Genomic DNA, 14,011 nt, shown 5'->3' on the forward strand with positions numbered 1-14,011 from the left:
TTTTAAAGAAACCAAACTTGTGCATGCTTAAACTTCTCAAATTCAGAAGGCTAAATTTAAATGTTTCCATGTTTCCTGCATGATAAATATTGCATAGTATTCCCTCCTGACCTCTGTTCAGTTCACTTGGTAGGGTACTTGCTCACTTAAAGCTGCACTCATGGCTGTAATGTTGCTGTTCTCCTTTCCCATACTGCTTTATAACTCACTTTAATGCCAAGCATCGTGCAGCATGTGAGTGATGTGCCATTTCGTGTAAGGGAGTTACTGGAAGGGTGTTATCGCTAACAAGGCTGTCTTGAAACTATGCAGTGATGTGCAGATCACTATTTTCAAAAACCCCTCCATAAAAATTGATATTTTATGTCTAGTCTGTCACTTTAGACAACCAACCTGTTTTATAACAGGATTGAACTAGAATTATAAACACACTTCCGAAAAATGAAATGCATTTCAGTACCCTGTTTTTAAACTTAAGACTGGTACTTTAATGTTGTTTCAAATACCTTACTTTTTGTAACTGGGAGACTTCTCTAATTCTTTTTATGCTGTAACAGGATGCAACTGGAAGCTTTGTGTTGCCCTTCCGTCAAGTAATGTATGCTCCATATCCTACTACACATATAGACGTGGATGTCAACACAGTGAAGCAGATGCCTCCTTGCCATGAACATATCTATAACCAACGGCGGTACATGAGGTCTGAACTTGCAGCGTTTTGGAGAGCCAATTCAGATGAAGACATTGCTCAGGATACCACTATCCATACAGATGAAAGCTTCACCCCTGATTTGTATGTACTACCCTGATATTTTCAATATTATACTACTTTAGACAACATAGTAATGTAGTTTGCATTTTGTTCAACCTTTTCTAATAAAATACTGTTTTATTCAGTAGCCTTTTTCCTCAATCAGAATAAATAGCCTATGATTTATCTCTGTCACACCTCCTTTAATCCATTTCCCAGTCAGGCCAGAGGGCTACAGGAGAGTAGTGGAAGGAAAATATATTGACCCCAAGTCAGGTGGAAGAACCTACTGTAACAAAAGTGCTGGGGAAGGCTGTGGGGAAGTGGCCCAGAGGTTTGTAGCTGTCGTGCAGTTCTTATCAGCTGTCTGTAATGTTTCTAGTATTACAGGGTCCCAGAACTGGACTTGGAGTAGAGGATGGTCCTGGGTGTTTTCCCCCACTACCAACTCCCCATTTCAGGACTGGGAAGAGACTGACTTTGATAAAAGGGTTTGTCCTACCCTGTACCACTAGGGAGGGACCACAGAGACTATGAAGTTTGGTTTCCCCTCTTTTTCCCCATGCTGGCCAATGATGAGATTAGCTCAACGAACAGCAAGCCAGTGTCTAAACTGAGGGCTCCTGTGACCCTCTAAGATAAGTAAATTGCCTGAAAGCGCAAGACCCACTAAGGTCAAGGAGGAGCTTTATCACAAAGGTTAAAAGCACTACAGAAGTAGAACTATTGCTCAGCATTTTATTAGCACACCATCTCAATGAAGTTCCTGATAGCATCCCATCAAATTTGATATGGTTGAATACTAAGTGCTTCTAGAATGAAAAACTTTGGTTTCATATTCCAAAGTAACTTTTAAAAAAAATATAAGCCATACCATAATTCACTAAAACTGACTATTTAAAGTTATTTTAAATTCTACCAGACTCAACTGTGAAGCTACCACCAGGAACAAATATAATATATATTTAGTGCTTCCTTATCACATTACTTCATGCTTTCTTTGTTGTCTCTTCAAAGGAATGTTTTTCAAGATGTCCTGCATCGTGATACATTAGTAAAAGCATTTCTGGATCAGGTAACAGCTGTTCTTTCAGACGAGCAAAGATGAAAATTCTCTATTCCCGTATAACAAATACACTTGAACCTCTTTAATCTAGCAACCTTGGTAATTAGGCTACGCTGTACTATGAAATTTTCCAGACCATGGGGGTTCATGTATACTTTTTCTATTGAAGGTGAAAACAAAAACTTTTTTTTTGTAATGTACTTATGAAATAACAAGTCAGTAACATAGACCGCAATATATATGTGGTGAGTTGGAGGGATGGGAGGAGAGAGGGAGGGTGCAAGTGTGTGCTGAGACTGGGGAAGTAGGGGCTGAAAGGGATTGAGGGTATGGGGTCTGGACATGAGGATGGAGGTGGGGTGCTTACCTGGTGCCCCATTCCTGGAGGCACATGTGGCTCGCTCTCCCTGCCACTTGCAGGCACTACATCCTGCTGCTATGAGAGCAGTGAGGGGCTAATGGCTATACTGCCATATTTTTTGCAGAAGAGGATATGCAAATGTAAGTGTGATTTGCCTATCCTCTTCCGCAAAAAAATGGCAGTGTAGTCGTAGCCAGGGGGAGAAGCCTCTAGAGAAGTGCTGTGCTGCCATTTCCCCAAATGGGGGGAGGGACTAGCAGCAATGCACAAGGTCCGAACCACAGGTGTACCTGGATTAGGGACACTCAGAGGTTCAAGTGTATTTTAACATAAATAGATTCTTCTCTGTATTATTTGTAAACAGAACAATAGTAGTACTGGATAGATTCCTCTGAACGTGCAAAATGTAATTAGCAGCTAATTGTAAGTTCCTACAAAATAGCTGATTTTGTAGGACTTTAATATTAAATAAGTAATACTGAGTTATGTACAAGTGCCAACTTGCCATTCCTGTTGATGCTGTGATCTTTTCCTGACAAGTACATTACTAGAGGGACTGCATCCAGGAAGGACTACAGTGACATTTGGGAGGATGAAAAGTACACTCAGCCTAGAACAGTACCTCTCAGCATGGATTGTTAACTCAACCTGGCGTAGAATTAAAGATTGGTCTCAGTTTAAAATGTCTGATTGTTCAGTAGACACATAGTGGGACCAACAGTTCCTCACATATTGCATGTGTGACTCTAATACAAATAGATGGTTATTAAACACTCCAAGCTCAATTTGTAGTACTAATGTAACACTGAAAATACTAGCATCAGAGGAGTAGCCATGTTAGTCAGAATCTGCATAAACAATGAGAAGTCCTGTGGCACCTATATAGACTAACAGATTTATTGGAGCATAAGATTTCATGGGCAAAGACCCACTTCGTGACACTCTTTGTGGAAAAACAAGGCACGCTTTCTGTTGCCCTCAAGCACTGTTTGAACTTGCAGCATTATATGATCATTTAAGTCTGATCCATTTCAAGTAATGTAAAAAAAAAGAGCAAAATGTTATTTATCTTAATAGAATTGCAGAACATCTTAACTTATCAATTTGTCCAAATAAAGAGTCTAAAATGTATCCTTTCATAATCATACAGATGCTTTAGCACAACTGTTATGTGTAAGCTATTTCATTCTTTTAGTTTTCCATGTTCCTGTAATGAAACTTGAGTTGCATGGGTCTTCCATGTAATTTTAGTTTTCTGTTGTAATTTTTAACAGGTCTTTCATTTGAAACCTGGCTTGTCTCTGAGAAGTACTTTCCTTTCCCAGTTTCTGCTAGTCCTTCATAGAAAAGCCTTAACTCTTATAAAGTACATAGAAGATGATACGTAAGTAAAAAGATAATAGAAGAGAAGGTGTGGGAATTTCTTGTTGACTAGGAATTCTTCCTGTGTTGTAACACTTACACTCTTTATTCTCTTGCAGGCAGAAAGGAAAAAAGCCTTTTAAGTCTCTCCGTAGCTTAAAAATAGACCTTGACTTAACAGCAGAGGGCGATCTTAACATAATAATGGCTTTAGCTGAGAAGATCAAACCAGGTCTACATTCGTTTATCTTTGGGAGACCCTTCTATACTAGTGTACAAGAACGTGATGTACTAATGACATTTTAAAGATCGTGTATGCTGCTGAAAGAAAGCTAATAATGTAAACACCATTTTTTTTCCTTTTTGGTAAGCAGTCTTTCATTCTGATGCAGCAGTTGAGAACAAGTTACACTACAAACCAGCAGAAGTGAGGAGATAGCATTATTAAAGGGAAAGTCACTTTAGTAAACAAAACTTCAAAAGACCCCTTTTTGTTTACAGTGAAATTAATATTGCAGTAGGTTTTTATGGTATTTTGGGTTCATTGTGTATAAGTGCCAAGCAAAATATTTTATCACTAACTGTGTTGAACCATAAAGCATTTCAGGGTTTAATTACCCACTTTAATTGAACTTTTTCACTTGGATATTCATTGCCAACCTTTCTTTTTATAATCTGCTCCTTTGTTCTTTTTTTTTTAAGGGTGGGGGGCACATTAAAACACTAACCCACCTGTGCCTTTGTTGTTTTTCAAAATAACCCATAGGATATAGCCAAACTACAAGATAAACAGTTGATTTCTTTTCATGTTACCTTTGTCATGTGTTTAGCATAACTTTATTCAGAAATCAATGTGTCTGTTAATAGAAAGAGCAATGTTGATTGGAAAAACAAACTCTGGTTCAGTGATATGCTAATCTGTCTCTTCCACACCAACACACTCACCTCTCATGCCACTTGTTTTGCTTTGCATGGAGAATATGAAAAACAGCAGGAAGCCAGGAAATGTAATTTACATGCTTTCACCGAATTTTTACTTGAATAATCTGAGTTATTGGATCTAGTTTTCAGATTCTGGAGAAGCTTTACAGGCTTTGCCATTGTGCTGCATGATGTACTATACTCAGTGATGCATCTGCATTGTGTGCTCCTATCTTCTACCTTTCTTTCCCCTCCCCCATAAAAAAAGTGTCAAAAATCTACTTTGTAAATGTAGTGTATTGGTGTTACTTCATGATCAGATTCCATGCCAAAGAACTATGTTGGTAATTGGGAATCTCTAGGTTAGTGGTTCTCAACCTATTTATCATAGTGGGCTGCAGGTTGAGAACCACAAGAACTCCTCCCGGCACCACTAGCCCCCCCACCCATACTTGTACATGTAAAGCCTCCCACATGAGACCCTTCCAGAGTGGGGCCATGAGTGTAGTCCTGGGTGGGAGACAGGGCAACAGTCCTTTCATTGACCCTAAACCACGCAGACAGCATAGCCACTGGGAACTGGGACCCAGCCTTTTGGGCCTGTTGGCCTTTAGCACACAGCTAGTCTTCAACTGAGTGCTAATTGGGCCACATGCATGTGGGCTGCAGGTTGAGAACTGCTGCTCTAGACAAAGTCATTGTTGCTTTACCAGTTAAACCCTTGATATAACTTTTTTGTATAGGATGGGTTTGCTCTGTGAGCTACTCCATTTTCTAGTTGTTTCATTACTTGAGACATAAGACAAATACTTCAGAATAATGTCTTTCTATAATGTCCTCTTTTCTGACCTAAAAATAGCTAATGTCCAAAATGTGATTATATTTTTCTTTAAGAAAATGACATTTTGACAATCTAAATATTTAGGACTCTTGGTGGGGAGAGGGGAGAGCAAGGTATGCCATTGTGTACCAAATACATATGTGCAGTTACTATAGTTGCATGTAAAAATAAGCCCATTATATATGCATTACTGTATACACGCACAGTTACCTTATTACATACGTAATTATTCTCAGAAATTAAGGTTTGCCAGTCTTTGTTTTTTAAAAGTGTACTACCCTTTTGTAGAGTCCCTGCAAAATGTTTTATGCTCTTGGGCTTCCTTCTTCCAGCTTCTCATCAGGAAATTTGTTGGAATTAAGCTGTTTTAACCATGATACAGAGACCATTTGTTTGCCATTTTTTTTATACATTTTAATTTTTTTGCCTATTAGAAAATGGCATAATTCCTAAAATATTTTTACTGCGTGGCTTCTCAGTTGGAAGTAACAACTAAAAATTGTTGACATTACATTTTTGAAATAGAAGGTGCTAAGTTCAATTGACTTCAGACAGAGTGCTGGAATTAATTATTGTACCATGGCAAATCTTTGAAAACTTAATACTGACACTGCTAACAGCACAGCTCTGTTGTTTACTAAAAACATTTGTGTGCATTTTCACTTTGCAACAGTTTAGCATTGGAACAAGTTCCAGCATTGTTTTGTTGCACTATTGTCATGGATGTGGACTGTACAGTGAAATAAATTATGTAATGTGTTTGCAAACTCTGTAGTCAAATTTATTGCAAGGACAACAAAGACATTTTACTAAATAAGAAGTATGTGGAATTTTATATGTCCTTCTGGGGTTTCTGCGGAAGAACTATAATTCAGTTTCCAAGATGGAGTGAACTGCATAATTGTTTTAGGGATGTTAGTGTGTAATTGAATAGTCATGTAACAGCATCATGTAAGGCCTTTCCTTATTGACCATAAGGCCCACCAATACTTGCGTTGCCTAATTGCTTGTGATATGGGCCTGCAGGCTAAGGAGGTAGAAGACCCTACTGGTAGATAAACTAACCCCCAAGGGTCCATCAAGGGTCACTCACCCTCTTACCAAGACAATCTAGAAAACTAATTCTACCATCTGGCAGACCCCAGCCTTTGTCCATGCCAGGGATGTGGAAGGAAAATATATGCTCTCTAAGAATAATGAATTCTTCTTTTCATACCCTGCCCCATGCTCATTAGTAGTCTCAGCAGTGAATGAGAAGGAGGCTAAGGCCAGCAGACAGCTGCTCCTGAAGCCAAAGGGCTAAACGATGCTTGGTCTTGCCGTGAGAGCAGGAGACTGGACTTGATGACCTCTTGAGGTCTCTTCAAATTCTGTGATTCTATTTAGCAGAAAGTCTACGATGCTAGGGGAGTGCAGCCAAGGATAGAAAATCAGCAAACTTTCCTCATCAAGTGCAATTTTAATGCATGGGATGCCCTAACAAAGTTTAAAGAGCTCCTCGGGGTGGGAGAGGGTCCCCTTCTGAGTTTGCTGCCCTGACAGATATGGAAAAACTATGTCCAGGGTAGCTCTTCAAGCCTCCTTAAAGGCAGCTGGCTCAGCAGCCCACACTATATCAACTGGAGTGGCCATGTTCCGTTTAGTATAGCTTCAAGTTCAGCTTACCTCCTGAGCTCCAGCACACCTTGCAGGACCTCCCATTTAAAGGCTCTGTTCTCTTTTCTGATTTAACAAGCTTGGAACTCCCTAGCCCAAAGGACACTTGTGCTTCAATGCAGTCACTGGATATGCAGACCCCACCCACCCAAAGGAAAACCTTTTAAACCACAGCAACAGCAGTAACATCATCAATGCTCGTTCCAATCATGCCCTTTGCAGGACTCTTTGCCACGGGACAAAACACAGGTGCAGGACATCCTCTCAGTCAGTGACCCAAGACAAAACATCAGTGAAGCCTCAATCCAGTTCAAAACAAGGATTTTGATGGGATGCCCAAATTGCCTTCCAATCCATATCCCCAACTTTCCCCCCTGTTTCTGCAACCATCTTTCCCATTTCCTTTGTGCACCTCAGAATGCTGGGTCCTCCACATGGTGGGGATAGGCTATGTACTCCAGTTCTGCTCATCTTTCAAAACCCCCTTCTCCATCCCTTTTCAGGGACCGGTCTCATGAGCAACTCCTTTGTCAGGAGGTGAAATCACTCTTTTCTGTAGGAGCAGTGGAGGAGGTTCCTCAGGAGTTAAGGAGCCAGGGGTTGTACTCCTAGTGCTGCCTAAACCCCAAAATAAAAGGGGTCTGTGGTTGCCAGAGGTTGATCAATAAAATATTAAATTTCTCGTTTAAAAATAAGTTACAATTAGATCTTATCAAGCATGCTATTCCTACACTTACAGTCTCATTAAATGAATTAATGGCTCTAGTTTGTCCAGTCTAACTGGCCTGGAAAGGAAAAGGGAAGACGTTATTTGGCACACACAGTTTCCTATATTCCCCTATGCATTTGCCACAGAAAAACTAGCTGTAAAAGAGACCCTATCTGGGAATATTTTTTAAAGAATTTGTTCCCTGAGTAAAAAGTGTAAGCAGATCAAGAAGATGCAGGGTCTAGAATGAAACATCAGAAAAACGGCTTATTGGGAGAAAGTGATGTGATATGTCTGAAGAACAATGTGGTTCCATTTTTGCAGTGCATTATTCATCAAGATGCTCTCTATGCTTTTTAGTGTAAGTGTGATTTAAGAAGTAAATTCCCAAGCTATTTGCTATGTTGGATGTGGCTAGAAAAAAGGTTAGCCTAGCTAACCCTTATGGCTTGTTTAATTAAGCGACGAGGAGTCCTGTGGCACCTTATAGACTAACTGAAGTGTAGGAGCATAAGCTTTCGTGGGCAAAGACCCACTTCGTCAGATGCAGGTAGTGGAAATTTCCAGAGGCAGGAATAAATATGCAGGCCAGGATCAGGCTGGAGATGACAAGGTGGATCCAATCAAGGAGGATGAGGCCCACTTCTAGCAGCTGATCTGGAGGTGTGAATTCCAAGAGAGCAGAAGCTGCTTCTGTAGTTAGCAAGCCATTCACAGTCTGTTTAATCCAGAGTTGATTGTGTCAAACTTAAAGATGAACTGTAGCTCAGCAGTTTCTCTTTGAAGTCTGGTCCTGAAGTTTTTTTGCTGCAGGATGGCTACCTTTAGATCTGCAATTGTGTGTCCAGGGAGATTGAAATGTTCCCCTACAGGTTTTTGTATGTTGCCATTCCTAATATCAGATTTGTGTCCATTGATTCTTTTACGTAGGGACTGTCCTGTTTGGCCGATGTATATAGCAGTGGGGCATTGTTGGCACATGATGGCATATATTACGTTGGTAGATGTGCAGAAGAATGAACCAGTGACAGTATGGCTGATCTGGTTAGGTCCTGTGATGGTGTTGCTGGTGTATATATGTGGGCAGAGTTGGCACCGAGGTTTGTTGCAAGGATTGGTTCCTGAGTTTGAGTTGTTATGGTGCGGTGTGTAGTTGCTGGTGAGAATTTGCTTGAAGGTGGCAGGTTGTCTGTGGGCAAGGACCGGCCTACCTCCCAAGGCCTGTGAAAGCGAGAGATCATTGTCCAGGATGGGTAGAGCAACAAATCTAGAAGAAATCTAGAATTGCCAGTTAGTGTTCTCATTTTCTTATTTTATGTTACACAATATATGTCTCTTATATTAGAACATCATGGTCACAAACAATAATGGTGATGCCATAAGTCTATTCCCTATTTTACTTAACCATAACTCACCTTTCCAAAGGAACCCCATCCTATGATTGTTTCCGATGGGGCTTACTTCAAAATTAAGTGCACTCTAAGCACAGATAGTCTTAGCTATTCTGGTAACTTGGGATCAGATCTACATCAAAATAACGGGGAATGGGGAAGATAAGAGCTTGTAGAAGTTTTAAGGACAACATACATTTAGAGATCTGAGTACTGGTCTGTTAGAGTTAATAACTTGAAAATTGCGTGTACAGAGCTGTAAATTAATATGTTTTAGTGATCAGATTTGCACTATTGTTTGCAGAATGTGTGAAGAAGTATTACTGGTAAACAGTTTAAATCAATGATTTCTTTTTTTGGTGATTTAAATCACCTTCATTTAAATCCGTCTACCCTGCTGCTGATAGGTCAGGATTTCTCACCACATCATTGTGAGAATCCGGTTAGTTCAGGTTAGTTCATTAATCTAGCCCAGGGCTACTCAATGTGGCCCATGGGCTGCATGTGGCCTGTGGCCCATCTGTTTGTGGCCTGTGGGTGGGAGCCAAAGCAAAAAAGGGGTCAATATAATGGTCTTCTGTTCATATGTGTTTTAGTAGGTAAGTTCCTGGACTGTCATTGTCATTAAAAGTGCTGTCATATGGGTGGGAATTGGGTAAATATCATATTTTATTAGTATCAGCAGAAATGATTTAAATGAGGCCTGTGTGTTGTGTAGTCTTGCCTTAATTTTTGCATTCATGCCCGTCAGTGTAAAAGAAGCTATTTGCACATATATTTGCATGTACATGCAACCACACTAAGTTGCGGCCCTCAGCATGTGCTGTGAGTATTGTTGTAGCCCCTGGGGCTTCCAAATTTGAGTAGCCCTGGTCTGGCCTGTCAGACCTTTCACACTACTATGCAAGGTCATAGCCATTGGCAGTTGGTGAAGTAGGGCTAGGGGAGACAAGCCCCCCAGCTCCACCTCCAGCCCCACCCCTTCTGCTGAGGCCCTGCCACCTTCTTACCCCCTCCCCCACAGGAAGGCAGGACAACATGCCATGTGCACATACCCCGCTCCCCCCAACCACGAGGACAGGAGGGGAGTTGACAGGCATGCGCTTACCCCAGCTTCTGAGGACCGCGGGTGGGGAGGAGGGCACACAGTGTAGCCCCAGCCTTCTCAGTGCCAGGGGAGGGAGGGGTATGCATGGAATGGCCTCACCCTGGAGCACCTGGAGAGGGAGGAGGGCACATGACATGGCCCCAGCCCTGGAGTACCAGGGGAGAGAGGAGGGTTTACAGTGCAGCCACAGCATCCTCAGCCCCAGAGCACTGGGGGAGAGAGGAGGGCGCACGGTATTCCAATACCTGCCCTCCTTCCCCTTTGTCAGAGTAGCCAGCAATAAGGAACTGAAGGGGGAGTTAAATCAGCAGGGTCCTATATTGTGCCCTGAAGGTACCACTCCAGCAGGTTCCACCACCAACCGGATGGATGCTGCTAAGGAAAAAAGTTTCCGACATCAATCACACAACACGTGCACACCTCATAGGAATGGACATGAACGCATCTCAAAGATCAGTAATTGCAAGAAGGTGTGTATCCATTTCTTTCAGTCCAAGTATGTATCAGGAAAGCTATCTTGATAGTGAGATTTGTAAGGTTACTAGAAGACTTACCTGGTGTTGCCTGGATCCTTCAGGGCAGGGGGCTGGTGGTGTGGTTGTTGCAGGAGTCAGGACAGGGCATTGTGGATGTGGGGGGGGATGAGCCAGAGGTTGGGGGTGAGGAGGGGCTCAGGGTGCAGGGGTCCCATTCAGCTGGGCCTTCTCCCCGACTCTTAGCCAGAGAGTCACTTACCTAGGGGTCTCCCAGCTAGCAGCCCTGCAGGAACCAACGGTAGGCTTTCTGCTGAAGTCTTATCTTGGTCTCCTGGCTTCACATGGCTTTGCTCTGGGCATGGGGGTGGGAGGGAAGTAGGTTTCACACGCTGCCCATGCCCCCAGCAAAATTTCTCAGCTCCTATTGGCTGCGGAGGCAGCATAAAAAGCCAGCCTCCCTCCCCCCTCCCCAACAGTCCAGAGGGAAGAGCAGCAGGCTTTTAAAAATGTTAACTGCTCTCAGCAGCCTCTTGCCCACCCCTGCCTTAGGAGGAGCTCTCAAACAAATGGACTCAGACAGCCTCAAAGACAGAGAAATCTCTAAAATACATATATAGATAAAATAATCTCAGAGAGAAGTGGTAGAAGCTTTATAACTTTGCACATAAAAAACTAGACTGGATAAAAGGTACACTAGCCAGAATATTATCAGCTGGACCTTAATTCTGTGCCAGCTTCATTTATGTTTGAAAATCTTACTTTTCATTTGTACATAGTTAAAAAGGTAAGAGAAGTGCCTCCTTTGTTTTGAATCAAATACAATTTATTTTACATGGTATCCACGCTTTTGGTTGTCAAACAACTGAACATGAGGCACAGAGTAGAGAGGAATGGTTAAGGTGTATATCTCAAACAGTTGCCAGTTGGAGTGTGGGGTGCACAGACAGGCGTAAGTTAGCATTGTGGAATAGATACATCACTTGGCTGTTTCTGCTTTAAAAAAAAAAAAATCAGTGGTGACATCTTAAAATGACATTTAAGCTGCATTAGTTTTCAGATGAGTTCCCAGCACTCAGTTTTGCAGGCCTGTGAAGGTACTGAGCCAAGGACATATTTTATGTGACTCACATTTTTAAGCTTATCTCTGCTACCACAAGCCCTGGAAACTAGCGCTTAAAATACAATTTTAGATTCTGGGACATAACTCTTCAGCCACAGGTGCAGCCAAAAATACAGAGAGTCCTGCTTATAGGTAACAATATTCTGTTATGCCCTCCTGTGACTAGATATGTTAGGTCTTATGGGGCTGATTCGATGTACTCCAATGCTTGTTCTGTTCTTGGAAAGAGGCAATATTACATCAAGCTAAATTTCAGAACATAGCAGAATAACTGATACGACAGCTTGACACTGTGCTTGTCATGATGTTGCGCTGACATGATGGTGAATGCTAATGAGATGACTATGCAATCACACTGTTGTCCGGCTCTTACACTTCAATTACTTTATAGCTTCCTGTGACTCCATTTGGTGTTGACTCTTTAAGAGCTGATGCTAGTTAACAAGAGGTCATTTGTTAGTGTCTTTCTACTAGTGCATATTCACACATTAGAAGACATTTTGTTCTACTGACCTACATTTTACCCAGGTTCTTTCATGCTCAAGAAGAAACTATATCCTATCGCTTTCTATCTAGGCAGGTACAGCCCTTATAACTGTAGTGTCTGATGTCTGTCCAAGTATTTAAATTTAGAAATAATCTTTGTGCTATTTAAGTTGGTGTATATACAGACAAAACAACTTCTGTGTGGTGTTGATCTGAGGCACAGAGCTAGAAAAATGGCTAAGAGTGTCATTCCTGATGATGCAGTTTGGAAAAATAGCTTCCCAAATCAGTTATTCCAATTAAAAGTCGATGTTCGCTTTCAAAATGCATTTTCCCCCGAACTGGCCGAGCCTTTTTTTCCACTGATTTCTCTCCCTCCTCCTCCCCCCGACTCCAGTGTTCTCATCTTCATCTATCTGCCATCTCTCAATGGGTCTCTTTGTGTCTGTGTGAATAAACATGCTGTTTTATTGTCATGTGCTTCAGGAAATGCCCAACAAATCCTATGGATATGACTACAGGAGGATCCAGTGTATTACTTTCAGATACTCATTGGCTTCAAAAGCAACATCACAATTATTAGAAGAGCTAATGTCAAATCTGAAGACAGGCTTTCAATATTTACTACAGATTGTATTGACTTCTTTTCATGCTGATTTACAATTTCCGTGCAGTGTTTGTACTTACATTTTTTAATAATTTCTTTATAATGCATGGATATTTTGGTGGACCCTGCAGTACAAATTCCACTGTTCCATGTGAGTTTGGTATGTTAGTCTGCTGACTGTATTTGTTTTTGTTTGTTTTTGTAAAAAACCCAAAATAGATCACAGGTTCATGAAGCATTGCCTTCTTATATTTTGTCAGAAACTGGCAAAGCTAAACATTGCTGATCCAGTTGTCCTATCTGATTTCCAATATGGAGAAATTACAGCCAGCCACAAACACTGTAACATAGACATTGGAATGGTCAACTAAAGCTGTGGCCATGTTGCAGTTGAGATTGTGCTGGCAATTGCGGTGTTTATAAATGATAGAACTTAAAGTACTTTTGGGGGCCAGATGCTGAGCTGGTGTAAATTAGTGTAGCGCCATTGTAGTCATGTGAATAACTCTCTGCTGATTTACATCAGTGGAAGATCAGACATTTCTTGACTTTAAAGATGAATTGAGCTCAGTTTAGTAAGCTGTGAGAATGTTGCCATTAATCCTTGAATCCCTCTTGTAAAATGTACTGATCAGTCTTGCTTATTTTATCTTTCTTCATTGTTACTCGCATGCCCTCGTGTCTGTTTTTAGACTGTCATTGAACATGTAAAACGTGTCGCTGGGAATGTATTGCTATAGATTTTTTTTAAATATAAAAATAAATACAAAATGAATATTAACTTCAATGCTGCTGTTCTCATTTTACAAAGGAAGAGAGATTGTGATTTGCACAAGGTCTCAGATACATGATCTCAGGGACTATATTAGGACTTGGGAATCCTTTGCTCTTAGTCCAAGTCCAGCATGCAGATCAGGTGAGCAAGCAGGTTCCAAACACAATCAGTGTTATTAACTAGCATAGCAAAATTTTCTGGCTGAATAATCTTAAATACTAACTTTCTCAAGGAGAAATTAGTTCCTTATGTGCCCTTTCAGAAGCTAGTATAGAAGAATAGTGTTTTTTTTTAAATCTGCAGACACTGGTCTCAAATCCAAATAACTTTATTGTGCAGAAATTAAGAATATTTTTGTTTTAAGCCAAACAAAAAAACCTC

At 41.1% G+C, this 14,011-nt stretch overlaps 1 protein-coding gene across 3 annotated transcripts in view; it reads left to right on the forward strand.

Annotated features, from left to right (window-relative positions):
- C9orf72 (C9orf72-SMCR8 complex subunit) overlaps nucleotides 1-13,046 on the forward strand; it is a 36,687-nt gene extending 23,641 nt beyond the window's left edge. For 2 of the 3 annotated variants that reach the window (XM_075931455.1, XM_006127254.2), the window contains exons 8-11: nucleotides 558-793; nucleotides 1,769-1,826; nucleotides 3,453-3,562; nucleotides 3,660-13,046. In XM_075931455.1, the coding sequence (XP_075787570.1) occupies nucleotides 558-793; nucleotides 1,769-1,826; nucleotides 3,453-3,562; nucleotides 3,660-3,846 (591 nt within the window). In that variant the 3' untranslated portion in view covers nucleotides 3,847-13,046. Of the gene's footprint in view, nucleotides 1-557; nucleotides 794-1,768; nucleotides 1,827-3,452; nucleotides 3,563-3,659 lie in introns of those variants that run through there. The other variant, XM_075931456.1, reaches the window with a different exon arrangement.
- The last annotated feature ends 965 nt before the right edge of the window (nucleotides 13,047-14,011 follow it).

Source organism: Pelodiscus sinensis, chromosome 6 (genome assembly GCF_049634645.1).
Source record: "Pelodiscus sinensis isolate JC-2024 chromosome 6, ASM4963464v1, whole genome shotgun sequence".
In the NCBI taxonomy this organism is placed as follows: Eukaryota; Metazoa; Chordata; order Testudines; family Trionychidae; genus Pelodiscus; species Pelodiscus sinensis.